This window comes from Battus philenor, unplaced genomic scaffold, assembly GCF_028537555.1.
Source record: "Battus philenor isolate CCGP_79_NKW_IND1 unplaced genomic scaffold, ilBatPhil1.0.hap1 SCAF_15, whole genome shotgun sequence".
NCBI lineage: Eukaryota > Metazoa > Arthropoda > Insecta > Lepidoptera > Papilionidae > Battus > Battus philenor.
The window spans coordinates 5321878-5343803 of record NW_027181677.1 but is presented as its reverse complement, the minus strand read 5'-3'; the positions used below and the strand labels follow the sequence as shown (position 1 = coordinate 5343803).

The window sequence follows — 21926 nt, the reverse complement described above, 5'->3', positions numbered from 1 at the left end:
GAATTTAAGTGTTACCAGTAATTGATTGTAATGTTTGATCATTTTATTACCTCGTTAATATTTCTAATACTCTATATGGAAAAGTGTTAGAACATTAAAGTTTTTAAACATGCAAAGAATATTCATAAATATTAAACTTAATCTGCATTTCAAATACAAATTAACTTCTTAAGCAACCAGGATAAATATCAAGAGTCGAGATTTTGTAAATTTAAAAATGAAATGCTTTGTAATATTTTTACTGACGAATAACGAACAGTTGTTTTTTGAAATAAATATTTTTTGTTATTAATAAAGTAAATAAGAATTTTTAAGGAAATTTTAGACTTATAATTAATATAAAATCTAACTGTATAGCAGTCATAAACTATTAATTTTATTACTATTACATAAAAAAACATTTTAAAACTCGATCAGCGTTTTTAATCTCTCATAAAATCAGATTGTACGTGCTTTGAAAAGATTAAAGATGGCTTCTTTGGGGCAGTAGTAATAAATAACGCGATTATTCTCTTTTAGAACAGGCTTTAGTTGAGGCGCGTTTTTTGTGATTCCGTACGAATAACACATTTCGTCAAGGGATTAAGGTGAGAATAGTTTTTGAAGGTATAATTCATTTACTAAAGAATTTGTTAAGCCTATTTTGCGTAATAATTTAAAATGGTCTCTGGACTTCTTAATGTCAACATAGATTATTGATTGGAATAGATACTTCTTTAGAAACGGCTTCCAAAAACTAGGATATTATTACGTATTTGCACTTAAAGATACATTCAATCTTAGGTCATCAACATTATTATCATATCACCTGATAGACATCCACAACAAGACAAAAGTCTACAAAAAATTTCCTTCATATTTATCTTAAATATTTTTCTTATTCAAAATAATAATAAATAGTTTATATTGTTTTGCCTTTATGGGAAAGAAATTACAAAGCATGAGTTGAACTCACCAAGGACGACCGGTTAAAAGCCGTATCTTTCTTAAAATATCGTAGACACCCGTCCACCATGCCTCTGATATCATCAGTTACATACTTGTACATAGACCTTAAGTTCGTTTCTTAATTGCCTGATAATTATACACGAGTTATTAGAAACCTTTTTTAGAATACGTAGAATTCATAAATGGTGTACTAACATTACAGCACTATTTACACCTACTTATTTATATAATTATTACATTAAAAAGAAAATCATGATTTTTAATCTGTATGTGTAAAATAATAAATGTTGACAGATCACAAAATCAAAGGAGGTTTTATGGATGGATTCTTTCGGATCACTGTATATAGGTTGATTAAAAAATAGTCGGTAATGCTTTTAAATGGCGCATGTTAAAATCATTTAGGAAATCAACGCCTTAAGACATAAAATATCACATAATACTATAGTAAGCAACAGCGTTTTTAAAATTCAGAATAAAATTAATTATTGTTCACTATCTATCCCTGCACACTCTGTGCTGCCAGAAAGTATTGCTCTAACGCATTCTCTCTTAAAAAAATATTGTAACATATTTCAGAGTGATCATTTTATACATAATCATTGAAAGTAGGAGTTATTCAAAGCTTTTTGTTGATGGATAATCTATGCAAACAAACTTTACAGCTTTAACGTCTGTAATCAAATCAATCACCTTGTTTAATATATTGAAAAGTTGAGTAATATTGTACCTTACCTACCCGTAATTTAAAAAAATGCCGAGTAGCTTGTGAATTTTTAAGGTTTATGAAAAAGGTTTACCTATTTACGTGTTCTGAGCAACTGAGTAATTTTGACCTTATGTATAATATTTCTGTTAGTTGTATTAAAATGTATTTGATCAATTAACATAAAAGTCGTCGTAACTCTTTACTATATAATAAATAAACAAAGAAAATACACATAATTTTTCACAGAGATAAAAAACATTCAGAATGTTTGAGATAAAGCAGCTTCATACTCGTCACGTAGTATTAAAACAGTGTCTGCCTCTCGTGGACTTTATCTGACTACTCACGTCGACGTATGATTAATGACGAACAGAAAGTCGCCTTGGATACCTTTCCTGCATGCTTTTAGAAATGACAATGGTATCTAAGGTTTTGGATACTTTAAAAACTCGTTTTTCTTTTTTTTTTTAAGCAACCCATTGTTTGTTTGTATAGATAGAGTTGACAAAAAAAGTTTTTAGGGCATTAAATGTTGGAGATTATTTTATTCATATTCATTTGGAGGATCCAATGTAAATATTCTTGGTACGGACTCGTCTTTTAGAGGCCGTCGAGTAGATGCAGCGGGCATAGCTGCGTTTGTTTGTATAAGACCGGTCAATGTTTGTCCAGACTCTTCAAAACTACTCGGAAATGTTTGATCGAAGCTCTCGTAAGCGCTAGCGTGAAGTACATGTAGAATTTCAATGCTCAAAAATAATAATAAATTAACTGTTTCATAAAAAAGTATTTTTTTTTATTTTAGAAAAAAGAATCAAAATTCTAGTATATATTAAAGTAAAAAACAATTTGTTTTAAGTGATTATCTTAAACGCAAACTTAAAGCGCTTTGTACTGCTACTACAAGCTTAACAGCTTTTAAAAACTATACAAGTAGCAGAATAAGTAAAGCGACCATAAGTGACATCCCACGCGGTTTAAAAAGATTTATTTTATTTGTCGAATCTGTGTTTTATTTCCATGCGCTAAAGTTCAATTTATCTTAAACTTTATAAAGGAACGAAAGACGACTACCTTCAAAGTGCAATTGTTTTGAAGTATATTATATATATAAAGCTACGAGTACATGTTTTCTAGCGTGTACAATAAACAATATTAAAATAAAATAAAATTACTTCGATACATAGCTGGTATTCTAACGCAGATAATTAACAAAACAATTTTCATTGTTTTTTCGCTGTACATCAACACCACTCGAAGAAAATTCTTCTTTTAAAAGTTTAAACCTTTTTTACTTATATAAAAATATACACTTGTTTATGCTTTAATACTTGGTATTTCAATGATTTAATATTTACAATATTATTTTTAAGATTGCAATATTTAATTTTTATCATTTGTAATATAAAATTAAATTTAATAATAGCTATCAACTTGGAATGACGTTATCGCGCACGCAAAGCCGCGGGTATAAGTAGTAAAGGTATGAGACAGGTCTTCGGATTACAAGCGAACGCTGCTTTCTGTGTTGCCATTACCAAAGCATGATTAATGGACGCGATTGTATCGGTAGAATGTTAATTGAAAATTAAAACTCATACGTTTTTATACAAAACCTTATGTAACACAGGAAATTTTCTTAAGAATATACTGTGAGCTTAAAATAATTTTATAATCATTGAAATATGATTCTTAGATTTAAATCTTTTATTCAAGTTATTGTAGCCAAATACAAATGCCATGTATTCCTTCCTCTCTAATTTCAAGTTTTAAGCTTGCATCTCTAAATTTTATTTAACCTAACTTAGATTCAGAATATCCAGTGATTCGAATCACGCAACCATAATTGGTTGGAATTAGGAGACAAAAAAACGTTCTGCAACCAGACATGCAAAACTGATGTATAATTTAAATAATAAGTCTACCTGTCGTTAAGCGTTTTGAAATAGCATCTGAATAATTCAAATTTGGAATGCATCTCTTAACGTTTGATCTTGATGTCTTCGAGGTTGTCGATTACGAGTTCGCGGCGGATGTTGACGATAAACCTTTCGATTCATGTTATGCATACGAATTTGGTTCATTCGAAATTCTCTCTGCAAAAACAGATTCCGCCACCGAAGATTGTTGTTCTGATATCGAATTACCCGACGGCAATTTACTAACGTATTTCTTAATAAATAAACCAACGAACCTTGTTTCTGAGACGCAGGTGTACAGGTATATTATGAAAATATTTTCAGAGTATATCGGCACTAAAAATTGCTCAACGCGAGACTGAACACGATCCGAAAGAACTTTCAAAAGCCAATAAGAAACTGTGAAATCGGCGATCGTACGTCGCTACGCGTTTCTGTCTAATTATTCTTCAACCACGGTCACGATTATTTCAAATGGATGTTCATATATAACTTCGTGTTCCTGTTCTAGTAGTTAAATCGATGTTTCTTTTTCTAATGAACAGCTGCAATCGTTCTAAATAATAAACACAGTTGATGTAATCGTAATAGAAAAATATATATTTTTGTGGCATTCGAGAGATAATACAAAAAGAATGTTTGAAACAGATCGCGTGCATATTTTCATTATAAAACACCTTCAAAATTGCTAATAACATTTAAATAATTCAAATTCCTTTCACATGTATAAAATTTTCAAACGAAATACACATAGAATCACGCAAAGATCGACCCGACCACGATCATCTCTAAAGATATCCGTAGGCGAAATTCTGTTTCTCGCGACCGAGTCCACCTGCGCCTTTGATTTATTATGGATTCAGTATTAATTTGATATCCCTTTTTGCTGCAGCCCCTTGAGCGATCAAAACGAGCGAATGGAGGTTTGCCCGTTCTCCATTATATGTGGTCCCAGACCAATCATAATTGCACATGAGCCCCGAGATAATGCAAACTTCGATACGATAATAACTCTTGCGCAGACTTTATTAAACAAAGGAATGTTGTATGAACCTTTTTAATATTCAATTACAAAATATGTTTTTTTATAATATTCTAATCTTTAACATAAAGTTTTACCACAATTATTAAAATAATATGTTCCTACACATAGATGTACACGTTTTATATCCTTTAACTCAAGTGCAAGTTTTTAATGAGAACTTTTCTCATACGATTTTTTTTTCATAACTAACTAGCGTTGTATGCATTTACGTATCCGCTTTAACCGCTTCTTTGTAAATCAAAACATGTTTCAAAATACATACCGAACAAGGATGTTATTTAAAAGACGCAAGCAATGATGTTACCTTAGTTAATATAGCAAAATAATTATTAATTTCAATATTAATATCACTGTGATTAAAAATACATTTTATTTAGACTTATTAGCGATTTGTATAATATTAAAAACCTCATCGTTTTAAAGGTTCGTGAGGTAGAAATAATTTTATAAGCATATAGTGTTACTCATTTCAAAATGTTGTTACGTTTATGTATCAGTCGTTATGGAGTATCAAATTTTTCGACGAATCGTGAAATTAGCGTGCAGTTCGCCTGTCCTTGGTGGGTCAAAGGCGTCAGCGTGTTTTTCATTCGTGGTTATTAATTATAGCAAGGGATATTATAACCCGGTATTATGCTTTGCGAGGTACGTCTCGATTATAAAAGCAATCATAATATAATGACGCTTGCGACGAATAATATTCTGACTGTACATTATAATTTTCTGTTTATTTGCTCATGTTCGAGTACAAGTGTATTTTTCAACGTTCACATTTAATTTGTTAACATTGATCGAACGAAAATAAAGGAAAGTAAAGCACAGCGAATTCGAAAGTTGAAAATTGTCATTGGGAAAGCCATATAGCATAAAGAACAGATGGCCGCTGGAGCCTTAAGGTTCTGGAGAAAAGACTACAGATCGGCAAACGCAGCGGGACATATCAACTCTTAAGCTGGACAGAGGACGTTGTCAAAGTCCGGTCTTATTGGAAATTTGCGGCCGTGTCCAGTAGTGGAAGACCTAAAACTGAAACTATGATGATCGTTAAAGATTATTTGATTTTATATAATACATTAAAACTTATTTACTCTTTAACTTCATACTAAATTGGCTCTTTGCCGCACCTATTTTCAATATAAACGTAACATTAATGACTTAAATTTTAGAAAGAGCTTAAAGAGTTCCCTAACAACTCATGAAACAGTAGCGTCAGAAAAAAAATATGTAATTATATTGAAATATGTTGTTACTAAACAAAGCTAATTAAATTATTAAATAAAAAATGAAATTACAAAAATGGTTTTGTTGACTGTATTTCTTTCTGTCTGTAGCGTTTTATGCGTGAATATGTTCGTTCACGCCCACAACCGTTCACAGAGTAGAAATAACATTACTAGTGTATAATCAAGTAACCAATGCTTGTGACGGAACGAATCTTCACAAAAATTTTAGCATATTGATATACAGGATGATTGTTTACATTTGCTGTTAATTATTGTACAGTACACTTTTATCAAAATCCAATGATTTTAGAAATAATAAATAATGTAATGATAATAAAATTACTTATAATTCTGCATTCAGATAGCAACATAATTATTGTTTACTATCTTTCCTTGCTGACTTTGCACAGCCAGAAATTATTTGCACGTTGCATTCAAATAAAAAAAAAGTCAATGTAACATATTTCCTAGTGATCATACTATACGAGTTAATAGGTGTAAAAGTTGAATGATCTATGTGTACATTCACGTATTTAAGGCTTTTAAATCTATAACCAATCATTTTGTGTAATATTATAGCAATATTATTTAGTATATTGTTTATTCCGACTGAAATATTATTTGTTGCGGCACAAAATTGTTTTGATTGGAAATTTCAGAGAGTTCAGCTTTATACCTAGTAGAAAACTTAGTAACAAAAAAAGATTTAAATGTTAAGATATCGAGTGCAAACACGGTGCATATATGTATTTTGTATTTCAATGTTTGTTTAATTTTCTCATATTCCTTGAAAATTGTAGTATTAAAATTTACTATTTGATGGTGTTTTTATTATTTATAGTTTTCTGTCTGTACGGCACTATTTCTTCCATTACCGGTCTCGCCGTCAATAGAAATAGATGAGTCATCAGATTCTAAACTAATTACGGATCGCTTCGAAAAAACGCGTAACTTAATGCGAGACGAATAACTCGGTCTGGTTTTGAGAATCATCGAAAATAAACGAGTCCTTATTCATTGGATGGGTGAATAAATACCGTATTCAATACATGCGTCGACTTATAGTATTATAAATAAATGAATATATAGATGGAAGGCGCAGATACAAAATAGATAAAGGTCATTAGTAAATTTTTATTGTTATTATTATAGTATCTAACCCCAACAAATAACTCATTTTCGGAAATTAAAAATAAAATCACATTTAAAACATTAAATGTGTACTAAAATTTAAAAAAGATAAATATTTAATATTGCCTATATAATAATTTACTATAATAAAACTACAACTCCGTGTATTACAAGAAGGCTCCACCGGGAGCCCTCGAGCTCCGCTACCTTTAAAAAGGTCTTAGGCTCAGTGTCCGTGCCACCTCATACCTACTAAAACTGTACATGCCATTTGGACAGCAGTGATACATATAAAAAAAAATATAATAAATAATAGGCATATTCACAAACAATAAATAATCAAAATCAAAATTCATCAACTTTGGACTTTTATAGGTAACGAAAAAATTTTATCATTTCTTACGGTAAATGAACCCAGCATTTTTTTTTAGTAAACAGCAAAAACTTTTGTATAATAATTTAAAAGATGTCTTGATTATATAGAAATAATATTTAGTATTTTATAACGGCATATATTTAAGATTTAATCCTTCGGTTATCATGACGTATTTATAAAATATCGAAACATGCTTTTGGAATTTTTTGGTTAAAAGTAATTTTTTCATTATCAAATGTAGTAAATGTCACAATAACATTCACAGATTAGAAATTCACGTTCACCAATTAATATTTTACTTTAACTCGTGATAGTGAGTAATTGCCGGCGATAAAGCCGAGGAAACTGATAAAAAAAATAGTATAGCCAAGAAGTTGATTCCCACGAATTAAACGTTAGTCTTCGGTAAACGATTTGACTGAGATTAGCGTCGATTTCTCCCGAGTTTAAGTATTTAATTATTTATGAAGTCTGAATAAATTTAATTACTGTATCTTTTTTATTATAATATAACACTAGGCACTATAAAGATAAGCAAAAAGTTGCGATTACCAAATTGGAAATTTAAAAAAGTTAGGTGACATCGTCTTTAATATTTCTATGAGTATATTTTGGGTGAACACGAATTTTTTGGAAAATTATTTCTTTTATTATGAGAGCTTAAAGCTTTCGTAAAAAATACTGCCAGTAGAGACATTGCTCCTTACTATTCAGAATAATAAGCAATTCATAATACTAATGAATATTGTTAGAATAAAAATAAAAATGTGTGAAGAGTGTGTAAGTTGATATAAGTTTAAGATACATAAAGGTTACATTAAGTAAATAAATAATCTAACACTGTGTCCTAAAGTAATAATAAAAAATATTGCATAAATGCCTTACATAATCCCAAAATACATGTTCTCTTAGCTGAATGCCGTGGTAAAAACAGAAGGCTTGAATATAAACAGTAGAATGAGCTATCTCAGGTTTTATAGCATACAATAAAATTATCGGAATGGTTCCAAATGCCATCGACCCGGACTGCCGCGTCGCAAGGCTTAGCGCATTATGTTTTAAAGAATTCATCTTTCATTTCCTTAAATCGGATTAAATACACCGCAGGTAAGAACCGTGTATGAAATTCAATTATATTTAGTTTATTTATTACTATCGTTGTTGTCAAACTTATACAAACTGTGTTTTTCGTTTTTACATTTTGAGCGTTAATCTGCAAATAAAAATTTCTAATAAAACACAGCAATTATATGACTAAGCGTTAACAGTGGCCACAGATAACTAAAATATGCATTACTGATATAAAATTTTTACGATTTTTTTTTTATTAAACATTATAATAATATTGTTTTGTCAGATTCGTCCATCTTTTTTAAATTTAATTCTTGTAACCATTACTGTTCTTTATTTGAAATTAAATGTACATAAATATTGTTATTAATATTTACCAATAAAATTTAAAAATATATAAATAAATGTAACTAAAACTATATTCTCCCCGAATTCAACATAGTTAATGTTTTTATTTAAGTATAAATATGTAATTTTTTTAATTAATTTAGTTCGCAACTAGGTTTATCGCCTATTTTACAAAACTGTTTATATTACAATAGAAAAAGATGTAATGTAATTTACTTACATACATTGTTAAGTTAAAGTATTTAATATAAAGAAAAATTGTAAATAATGAGATGTATGGCTCATTAACAATTATTTCTAAACATAAGCACAGGCCTGAGAACTAGAGAAAATATTAAATTTTAATCCTATTTCGCTACTATCAATATTATCTATTACAAGTATATTAAATATTAATTTACTTTTATCATCATTTGTTAAATGTTGTTAAAAAAAATAAAGTTGATGCTAATAGCACTTGACTCGTTGATCAGTCGGATGTGTTTACATTATTATTAATAGTCTGCTTAAAAAATTCTTAATTACCAAGAAGTTTACGCTACGACCAAGAAACTATATATATATTCCATTTCCGAGTATCGCAGCGGATGCGGCCACGCTTGGCTTAACATCTGCAACTTGAGTTACACCGACCGCCCTCTACTGCATATCAATAAGCCACCACTTAATACGTGGTACTTCAATCGGAAATTAAAAAAAAATACAAGTCACGATTCAGTCTAAATTAGGTAAATAATATTAATGCCTAATTGAAATGACATATGACAACAATAAATAATTTCCATATCTAAATAGATTATAGACTATAATAAGATCGTATATATATATAATCACGATTTCAGGTAATTCCCAGATTGTCATTTTATCTATGAAGCGGCGACAAAACAAGGTATAACAAGGTATATATATAGTTAGAAAAGCTTTAAACCGGTGATCAAAAATCAATGGTTTCAGAAATAGCAAATAACGTTATGATAATGTAGTAAAAGGCATTTCAAAAATTTGGATAACTACATAAAAAAATTAACTATTGTTTTTCATCTGTCGCTGCAGATTTTATACAGCCAAAAGTTAATGGCCAGTCGCATTTCAATAAAAAAAAAAACAATGAAACATATTTCAGAGTGATCGCTTTATACGGGGTCCTTGATAATAGGTGTAATGGTAAATGATACGTTATACCTCAAAACAATGCTTCCTTCTAGAAGTCCATCGAACATAGGAAAGTAATTTTAATCATCTCAATGGTTTATAAACCACAATGTCAATCAAACTGAAGTATAATTATATTATCAAATAGACACTGAAGTGGCACCAATTATTATTTATAGTAAAAGTAAATCAGAGTAATACAGTAATAGAAATTCCGCCCTAATTGCCATGATTGAAACAATGATAAGAATTGTAGTAGAAAACATTAATATGTAATAATAAAGAACGTTGCATGCTTGGCTGAACGCTTTCACCATATGGACTAAAATCTAAAACGTTATTATTACTTTTTGAGAGTATCTTTGTTGATTTCATTCGCTCATCACTCTATACAAAGTGACGGTGAAGAATTCTTTACCATGATGTTTCTACACCGTTTCTCATTCACGATAATTATATACGCGGTACATGTACGGTACTATTATGATAATTATTACTTGCTACGTTGCAACGAATATTTCAGAAAGTGAAATAATAAAAAAGGGAGAGAAAAACAAAACATTAAATCTTGATGTAAATAATAATAAAAAGTTATCTTACCTATGATCCCGTAAATGGTCTTGTCTTCGGAAGGCCTTGCCGCAGATGTCACACGAATAAGGACGTTCGTCAGTGTGGGTACGCTCGTGAATGAGTAGATTGTAGGATTTTGTGAATTGGCGATTGCAGAATTTGCAAATAAATTGTTTCTTAGGCCTCGATGCTCTGCCGGGTGCCCTGAGTAACCGCCGGTCGATGTGCGGATGCATTTGATGCGGACCAGCTCCAGGTGGAAATAATCCAGTCCCTGGGAATGTAAAACTATTTGCAGCAGTCGGTGAAGGTCCTGGTGCCCCAAGAAATGCACCAGGAGGACCATACATTGGTGGCTGAGATGAAGTGTCTGATATCATTCCGTCAATCGAAGGCGTTCTGTGATGTGGGAGAAGCATTGCAGCTGCGGCTTCTCGAAGCGCTACTTCTTTTCTTTTTTCCACCATCATAGCCATTAAATCAAAAGAATTTCGCTTTGCATAACTACTGGAGTTCCGATCTGGAGATCCCTTCACTGGTTCTGACCTATCTCTGTCCAGAATTCTTTCACGTTCGATTATTTCTGACGGCAATAATGCTGGGTGCATTTCGTTTGGATAGATCACTGGATGCATGACTCTTGTGGGTACAACGGGAACAAACGCTGAAGATTCGCGATGTGAGGATGTTAGGAGTGAGCCAGTTGTTATCTGCCGATGGTAAGGTATAGGAGCGTCGAAAGACGCGCTAGGATTTCGACCGCTAGACGATGGCCGTTGCTGGCTTCTTTCAGCCGAACTGGCGATAAACTGATCATGTCGTGAACGGAGGGGGGCATTAACTGGACTGTCACCTGTAGGGCGCGGTGTGGACGCCCGTGATACAACCGTTCCCGCGTTGTCCGACATTACGGTCGAAAATCATCTGAAAATAAAAATACCATGTTAGTTTAAAACGTTCACAATATTCGATAAACAAGTTCGTAAATTTTAAGTTAAGTTAATAATTCTAGACTTTCAGTAAAACACAACAAGGGTTACGACTAAAGGAACCTATCGTGAAATAATGGGTGATACGTTGTATCTTTTAGATATTAATGATTTTTAAACATCTATGAAATTTGATGGTTATATGTGTTTCTTAAATCGAGACTTGAACTTTATTTTTGTAATAATTGATTCATTAATCAAAATAAAAAACATGCAAGAACTCAATCACACGTATAAGAAAGCAAGTAATAAAGTTACCACACATACAGGTTAATATAGCGTTTGCTTGTTTTTTTACACGTCATGTGGCAGGTGTAGTGGTTGTAGATTTATGGATCGAGAAACATATTTAATTAGGTAGCTCTACATTGTTTCCACTAAGAAGTCATTCATTACCATAATAAACCTATTAGTTCTCATGGAGCATTTACATTTCGAGATTTGAATATTTCATTGATGTACCATATCTTATCAAATTAAATGAATCGTCTGATGATATTAGGACTCTTCGTGTATATTTGCCTTGTTATATTATTCTTAATACATATGAATATAAAAAGGAAGAAAGAACTGTATATAAGGCAAGTATTTTCTATTTATTGGTAGAATATTTTATCTCATGTATCATTCAACAGTTTATACTGAATTGTGTCGGTGGTTAGCTTCTGGTGATATCAGAAAATGTTAATGGCGACCGGATTTGAATTCGAAGCCAATATTAATGTCCATACTTGATATGTTGCTATCGATCGATTAGAGAATTCCACATGTATTCTTTTTGGTTTGATTTCCATCTCTGATTATTAATTATGACCGAATAATATATTGCTTACCGGTTATTTTAATTAACAGTTTCTGGCTTTCGAATATGTTTTTGAAATGTATGCATTTAAGTTGTTGCGCATATACTTGAAAGAGTTGTTTGAAACTAAAAAATACGTACTGTAACTGTGTTATTGTAAGGCGATAAATATTTTGACTCTACGTTCAAAAAACAAAAATAAAAAAAAATATTTGTATTTTTTAAATTGGAATGTTATTGTAAACACACACGAATTAATAATTTGGTGATGCCGTGCGTCATTGAAAAATATAAATAAAACAAATAAAATATTTAAAAATAATATCATGATTTTCACGCGGGGAACAAAGGACTAAAAGTTTTGGAATTGTAATTTCGAGTTAGTGTTACGATTTTATAATAAGACATCGAGTTTCGTATTAAATCGAAAGTGTAGAGAATTACAACCGCGACTTCGCCATAGCGGAGCTGCAGTCACAAAATAAACTTGTTTATTTAGCAGTAATAATGTCACTGAAACCATTTCGAGGTTTACGATAAGAGTGACTGTTCCCATCTGAAAGGGTAACAGGACCGACAACAATAAAACGGACTGACGACTTTACTGCTCCGAGTGTCCGTTCGAATGTTTTCATAGGGTTTCCGGTGTCTGTTGCCAGTTATTATGATTTTACACATTCCAAGTTATTTGTACGATATTTTACGTTATTTAAAATAAAATACTAATTACAACTCTTTCATAAAAAAACTCTTCTGACTTAGGATCCCCCTAAATTATAAATGTAATATATTAATGCAAACGATCTTATCAATTTTTTGTAAATTACAGGAAAATCGATATTTAAAACATCTACATCGCTTTAAAATGTATTTAAAAAAACAATTTTGTATTTGAAAAATTTATTAAATTAATCACAACCGCAATATATTTAGATTTATATTGGTTTCATTGTCTTTAATTTGATAGTACAATTTAACTCGGTTTTATTGGCCATTTTAAAAGAAGCGAAAAACGGCCCCGCCAGTTACAAAGACGATAAAAAAGATTAATCTTAAAATCAATTTATTGAAGCGAGATCGAAAAAGAAGGCAAGCGTCGGCCCCACATTTCACTACATGCTGCCAGCTCTACCGTAAAAGCCTTCTGATTGCCGGTCTCACTCGCTCGCACTGACGTTTTCCTCGCCCATCTCGCTTTAACTAATGTCACGCCTGATCGAGTTTCTACCATCTTTCTTGCTCCAAAGCTGTAAAACTACTTTATCTGTCCTTTTTAGTTTGGAGCTTAGAGATATGAATATGTATGCAGGCAATCCAGTAAGTAATGGACTCCGGGATGTAATACCGGTCATTTCAATAACGTAAATGTTTAAAAAGAAATATTTTTCGAGAGAGGAAATTTACATTTCGTGTAGGGCTTGCAACAACACTGAATATTTTAAACGTCGCCGTATCGAACCGGAGCCTACTGCAGGTTTCTGTTTAGATTTACTCGCCAGATACTGTCATTTATTTTTGCTTTAACTTCCACGGACACAAGGACTGTTTACAGGTTTAAAAATAATTTTTACAGTATATTTTTATAACAATGTTACTTCTTATTTTTTTTGTTATTACTGTGCTACATACGATATTAGTTGTTGTCCATCCGTTTCTGGAGCTTAATGAACACCTTTCAATCCCCTAGCGGGTGGAATTGTATAAAATCCGTTCTTTACTCGATGAAACGTATATTTCTAACAAATTTTAAGCCAGTTAGTACACAGTTGAAAAACTGTTTTATGTGAATAAATATTATTGTGTATATTATATTCTAAGTTTTCGTTCAGAATTACCACGTGGATCCTCAGTAAATATTTATGTGCATATACAAAAACAAAAGTTTTTGTTTGATAGTTAGTGGTGTGGCATTAATGAATGAAAAATTATATTGAATTGTTAAACAAAAGAGACATGCACATAAATGAATATTCAAAAGAAATTTAAAAGATAAATAACAATTCTGACAGCATGGCGTCAACATTTTCCAGCTGTAACTCAAGCCATAATTAAAACTAATATTATGAAGATTTATTTAAATTTATGGATCGAGATCTTTCGAGTCTGTGCAAACAAAGAAGTATTCGTTGCTCAACCAACTCGCACTGAATATTTCATCGAGCTCTTATTATTAAGATGATGTTTAATATCGACGCGACGATATTTCTCTCGACTCTCTGGTGATAAAACTTCCCTCTTAACGGTGAGTATGAAGGACCTTGCACAATGGCATGATTACTTACAATGTTTCGATTCCTATATAAATTCAGTCGGTAGAAATGTATTTTAACCTAACTTACTTTGCGGACCAAGTAGTATTTGCAAATTCCTTGGGTTTGCGGGGTGTAAATAAACCTAAAACTGCTACAATTTCTCTAAGGTGAAGCTTATTTTTTATGGAATTTGTAATAATTCCAGGAATTATTAATAAACATTGCGGGCGTAATTCTAATTAAGCGCGCTCATGCCTAAGCTGGTAGCACAAAATTCTAATAGACAGCCTCTTGAAGTTACTTTGACAGTGCGTTCTTCAAACCTAAATCCTTGGATTGTGGGTGGCGCTTCCTAGAAAACTATTCATTCAGTGACAGTTATAATTACGCGCTGTCACGTTACAAGACACGTACTTGTGTTACTGAATAGTCAGACCTCAATCATCATCATTGTCATTTCAAAAGTTGTATTATTTTGTAGGCGTTATAGTTACCTAAATTGTTAAAAAACGAATTTCATTTTAGTGAAATTAAAAAAAAATATGCAAAGTATAACAAAAGATAATAAATTTTGCTAAGCTTAAAAATGTTTTCGAAAAAATGAATTAAAGTAGCTGTCTAGTAGTAAAATGAATAAATAATAAAAAATTAATAAAGATGAGTTCACTATATGTATTTAATTCATTTTGATTCATCATGTAACATTTTTAAACAAAAATTTATGACTTTAGATCACGTGTATGGCAATCGTTTATATCGATGAATGCTATTATATACACAAATGATCACTGTGAATGATCGTAATTGAAAAATGACATAAATAAATAAATGTAAAGAACATAAAATCGAAAAGAAATTGGCGACAGCGAGCCAAAGGTTTGAATTATGAAAGACATGTTTTATTTACTTCTCTACACTAGACTCGCCTATTATATCTGTGCACTTACACAGACAAGTTGGTCCTATTACCACTGTCATAATTAATTTTTAAAATTAAAATCCGTTAACGTTATCCTTTTTACATTTTTGAACTGCGATTTTCAGTTTTTCGAGTTTTCGAATTAGATAATTTTATCGACATTTCCGTAACCGACAATTAACTAATTATGCTTTATCGTTACAATAACTGTTAGTACGCTCCAATATCAGATATCGAAATGTTATATTAATTTATTATTACACAATACGGTTCAACGACGATGTTTTACCTGGAACTCGTTTTCGGCGTCTTGCAAGGTTGCAATTGTCTCGATAAGTGATATTTGATGTCAGATTAGATATCATCTTATCAGTCGATAGTACAGATTAACTACTATGCGCTGGATGAAAGCCCTGTTCTACTGTATGAAGCAATTATAATGACGTGTTAACTGCTAGTAAAAAATTTTGAATTTATTCAAACAGCTTCATTTTTTCATGGAAGGTGACATTAGAGGTCAACCACCTGTTGGAAGATAATCTGACAAGTTGATATATCAAAATATCTTTCAAAATACTTTTGTGGTCATCACCTTCTGTTATGCCCTTTGAACAGCAATTCTAACATACTTTTACTTATTAGCAGGTATGTAAATAGATTAGGATTGGTAAAAGTTCTTCCTTAAGTAACTTAAATAATTACTTTCTTCTTTGCCATCTTTATTACTGACAGTTGTGTCAGTTCTGGTAAGTGTTGGCAGCGGAGCAGTCGAGCTACTTCTACGTCATCAGTCTTCTGCCTGTTATTAAACGTGAATTATTAGGATATCTATAATCTTGACCTTGTCTATTAGTCATCTAGGTATTATTCTTCCTAAACCTTCAGGTTTGTCTGGCTGACTTGTTGTAGAGACGACAATAGGAATGTATTCTAGAGTATTTTGGAGAGTTCAATTCTAATTTTAAGAATCTTCAAGGTAAGATAATTAAAGTTATTAGTTTTAAATGTAAGTCAGTTTGATTTAGTATCAGAGCAACGTTTGCCTTATTCAGATTTCTTTGCAGATGTTAGAAGAAACATAGGAAGACGCTACTATACAAAGCTGTAGTGGTAAAAATGCTTTAAAATACTCATTGCCTATTATGAAAAGATTAAGTACAGTCATGCTTTAATATATTTCACTTATTTATTTATCGGACTACTAGGCGCAGGCATAAGTTTCATCCATACGTTGTTGACATACCCAAAAGTCAAAATCTAAATGGTTTGACAGCTCGTTTTTGATAAGAGTCGCCAAGATTTGTAACGACCTTCCTGGGTCTATTTTTCCTGATGAGTTGAACTGTGGAGCCTTTAAGGGTAGAGTGGACAGGTTTCTCTTGGATGGGCGTGTACCACCTTCATGTTTATCTACACTTTCCATCAGGTGAGATGGAAGACAAACTATTCCATTATAACTACATAAATAAAATATTTTATTTACTTTAACGTTTATGTGGATATGTATTTAACTGTTGATAGATATCTTCTGTCAGTGACCATTTGGATATATAAACATTACTTTGCTCAAGTCTGTGACAGTTCTGTTGCTAAGGTTAATGAGACATTGATATAAAGCCATGTCGACGACTGAAGATGCGTTATGCAAGATTTTGTGTAACGCCAACAATGTTGTGACTGTATCAATTAGTAAAATTTGAATGCTGATCTAGTGACTTCGCTTTCTTGAATAAACTGTATAAATAAATACCGTAGTAAACGACAAATTAAAAGTAAGGTACGTAAGGTATAGTTAAAAAATGATTATAAAGATAAACAATCAATTGAGCCGGCGGGACGAGTTTTTGATAATGTGTAATTGTTTTTCCTTTGAAGTCCCCGCCACAATGCCACGCGTGTTGCCTATAACGTAAATATGTCGCGATAGAATTACCGCGAAGAAGATCACAGGGCCCCACTTATAATCATTTTAATCAATATATTAACTTTGATCATATTTTATTTCTCTGTATTTGGTATAGTATAAACGTTAATGATAAACTTAACAAATAACTTTTGAAGGTTATTAACATAATTTTAGCAAAAAATATGAATAGTCCTTAATAATAAAATGAAATCTCTTTAATAAATCTTCGTGTCATAAAGTCTGTACAAATAAACAGTAGTAAATACAGTTTTGCACAGTTCTCTATTCATGTAATTAAAATAAATGATTCATGTGAATTATAATTAAATTCATTGTTAATAGTTTTAGAATACAAAATGAAATGTTTGTTAAAAATAATTCAAGCTATATTTTAAAAAGCATGTTTTAATTAAATTGACCAAAAAAAATAAAATATCTGTAGTAGATTCTCTTATCAGTGGAATAAATTTTGTTCGATTTTACAAGTATTCGACGAAAGTTCACCGTGTTGTTCATGATATCATAAGTAACTGTGTATTCTTGTAAAATAAAGAACACGTGTGATACACTTAATACAATATTACTGAATTATCATGAAATAAATTTAAAATTTGATCAAAGACTAAGAAAACCCGTATCATAGTATTTTCGAGTGACAAGACGTCTTGAAAATGAATTTCTAAGTATTGTTTTAATCATCGTTGCAGCCCATAGATGCCCACTGCAAGGTATAGGCTTCCCTTAAAGATATATCTAGGTGATATAACTTATTCTTCACGCTTGGCAGGCGGGTTGGTATTAGGTCATGCAGAGGACGCTGCTGCCTATCCTCTGGTAACTTGTTTGTGAGCAGTGGCAATCCTATATAATTATTGCAAAATTTGTGAATTACATGGATTGTATCAACGGAATCGAACCCGCGACCAACGATCGCAAGTCAGTCCTCTACCACAAGGCAATCACAAAAAAAACCGAGTTTGGTGTGGTCGATCCCCAGATTAGGGCGTATTTGTAATATCTATTTTAAATTGAACAACGCAATTATAGGGAAGGTAGCATAATAAATTACACTTAAAACTATGAACTAGATCTGCATAACATACTAGATATTTTTGTAATAGTGTGCATAACCACATAACCAAGGCGGTTAACATAGACGATATATATATATATATATATATATATAGTAAATAAGCCATAACTCCATAGCTATGGAGGTATAGCTTATTTCTTAATCTTTTATGTAATGACAAAGTACTAAATTTGTAGTTGAAAGATTTTGTAGTCGAACCAATTATTAAGGAACAGTTGTAGTTTAGTGACTAACTACTGCAACCTGCAAACAAAGGTTACACGTTCGAAACCCATCATACACACTTTGTGTGAATTAGTATACTCATATGACAATTCAAGTATAAACTAGAAAAATTCAAACATATGAGACATCCCATAAAGCCAAAATTCGACCCTCGTAAAGGCTCGGTAGTTGGAGTAGGCTATGATCATATATTTATTTGCCCTGAAATAAATTTTGTACTGTGTTATCATTCGGAATTCAATTTTGTACTGTTTTATAATAAAAGCTCAAATCTAGATCATAAATATAATTGTCTTGAATTATATTACGTTTATAAAATGGATATGAATTGAAACATCATTTGAAATCTTAAATATCTAGATAAAACCAAACTATGTAATTCCATCTTAGTTTATAGGTAGTGGTTAGTTATCCGCAACAACGTTGCCAATGCGTTCATAACGAATATCTACTCTATCTGTATAGGCGCTCAATTATATGGCTCTTGAACATGTGTTCATTAAAGGTTATATTGTAATAAATCTATTAACGCTGCCATAATTTTCCACGCAGCCACAATAGGAAAGATAATAACGCTGCGAAACACAGTGGCGGAAACGTTTAAATACAATTGTAAAACATAACAATATCGAAAACCACGTACCGTTACTTGGGGCTCTCACAATCAACTCTGGTGGTATTAAATAAAAGTGAAAAAAAAGAAAAAATAGTGAAAAAACAATGGCTGTTTGCATGGCAATCACACGCATCCATCAGACACATGACTATGTTATAAAACAGGTAGCAAAGTCAAGCGCACCCTGTCTACCCAATTTATTCCACATCCGCTGTATTGTATTACGTATTCGGTTTTTAAAAAAAATGGGACTCACAAGGCGACGGGCTTTCCGATCAGTTGTCGGATGTGTCCGCTCTCCAGTAGTCAGGTAGTTAACCCGTAGAATTAACAAACCAAGGGTCCGAACCGTATAATAAGGCTCTTTGCAATTTTTTGTCACATTTCACAGTCCTAACCGCAGCTAGTGGCACGGACAGGTGAATAGGAGATTAGTGGACGCGCACACAACAATAGAAGCACTGTACAGGCCATAAACAGTTAATAAATATTGTACGTAAAAAGTTATAGCGGTCGTGTATCGATCCAACCACTGACACATTTACTTCACTGTTCTAATATGCACTGAAATCCACTGATAAAGTTTTGTACCAAATGTTTTTTATCACTGTTAATGATGGTTTCGCTCGGCGTTAAGGTTGCGTACGCGCATACGACGAGCGCTTGGTGGGAGAGAAGCGCGCGTACTACTGCGCCTACGTCGTCGGAGGCAGTAGCGCTCCTGTACTCCCCTCTCCCCGCTCAGGCGGCCACCGCCGCCGACCCGCCAAAGCCTTCCATACAGTTTTTACTTTGGAAGCAATAAAAAAGGGAAGGATATCGTTCGATTGTTTATTTTTCGTGTTAGTAGCTTATAAGTCGTGTAAATTGACGCCGCCCTCGAATGCTTAGATCGGGCATCATGAATTTCGCCCAGTGTCGCTAATTGATTTAAAAATTCTATTCAATATTAACTATATTCTCATATTTTGAATGAATTCTCTGGACACATTTGTCATTTGTTTATTTTTAACATACATTATTAAGATTCCATAAAGATCATAAAGAATAATTTATTAATTTCTATGTATGTATCAAGCTAATATTGTTAAGCAACATAGCAATAAAGTTTTACACTTTATTAATGAAAAATATTACAGATGATTTAAATTCAAACTTCCGAACAACATAGCTTTTGTCCTGGACTATAGAGGAATAAGGAGATCTGTAGATGAACGAAAGTAACAATCGAAATAGCCCAAACATTGCCAAATTGAAGTGGGAATGGGGAGACCACAGAACGTACAATAGATGGCCACTAAGGTTATAAGCTACTGGAAAGGAGACACAGGACCGGCAAGAGCAGCGTAGTACATCTATCCACGAGGTAGACGATGTCAAGGTTGTACGTCGATTACAATTGATTCCCTTGAAAATCTATGGGGAGATCTACAATAAGTTCAGCATTGGGCGTCCTGTGGCCGAAATGATGATAATGAAAAAAAAAAGTAACTATTCGACATGTAAGTCGTAAAAACACTTAGACACGATTCATTCAGCGTCTAAATACAGACAGCACGAATGGGTATAATACATATTAGATATCACAAACTTTACAGATTTTTGATTTAAAGAGTTCCGATTCTCATATAATTTTCGCATGTCAAAAACCTGGGATTTTAAGTCATTGGCGTTAACTGTTATAATCTGTTCGTATTAGAAAATAGTCACTCATTGCTGTCAATAATTTAAAAAGCCAAAGTCAATATCGCTTTCTGGCTTATTTGGTCAAGAGGCGTAATAAAACTGATAACGATGAGTGGCTATTTTCTTAGTAATATAGGCTTTTATATTTGTCATTTTATTATTCTGTCATATGCAATAGACCGTAGTTACCCAAACCATATCATCGACATCATCTCAGTCAAGACGTCTGCAGTTTGACATAGGCTTCAAAGATTTTCTATAGGACCGGGTCAAAACGGCCTGCTATTTACCTTGGCCTGAGGTCTCTACTTGAATCTTAAGACCCCAGCGGTCATTTGTTTTATGTGCTATATAGATTTAATGTATTACTTTTCTTTTAAATTTACTATATATTTTAATTAAAAATTGTTAGGTGCAAAAAAATCAAAATTTACGTAAACATCATTAGCAGTGGAGTTATTAAAAAACGCAATTTTTACTTTAATTATTTATTACAACGAAGTCTATAGTTACAGTCACATAAATTATTAAAAAAATGTCCCTTATGGAACTTAAATACACATATATATGTATTTTCATCTAAGATTCTAAAACCGTCTATGGTTCTTTGGATCTAAAATAACATGCGATTCTCAGTAAAAGCATTCGTCGCGTTCAGTTACGTCGCATACATTGTTTAAACATTCAGATGTAATTCATTTTAAGATGAAAAGACCGTTAACAGTTGGTATTTCGAAGTCACTGTGCTATTATAAGTTACTTTTCAACTTCGTTATAATTCCTATCAGACCTTCTGGCTAACTTAGACTCTGAAATATATATTGCAATAAATAAATCTGCATTTTAGATCTCCAAGTTACTTATTTACTGAACACATTACAGTAACTATTTTAACCTTCACAATTTTATTGAATATTACATTGAATAATTATTAATATAACGT

The 21926-nt window shown here is 32.0% G+C and overlaps 1 protein-coding gene across 1 annotated transcript in view; it reads right to left on the bottom strand.

The window, feature by feature from the left end:
* The window catches only part of bowl (brother of odd with entrails limited), a 38201-nt gene extending 18239 nt beyond the window's left edge, over window positions 1-19962 (bottom strand). The window contains exons 1-2 of the mRNA XM_068761869.1: window positions 19554-19962; window positions 10523-11419 (exon numbers count right to left, since the gene is read on the bottom strand). Coding sequence (XP_068617970.1) covers window positions 10523-11403 — 881 coding nt within the window. The 5' untranslated portion in view covers window positions 11404-11419; window positions 19554-19962. The remainder of the gene's footprint in view (window positions 1-10522; window positions 11420-19553) is intronic.
* Window positions 19963-21926: the final 1964 nt, after the last annotated feature.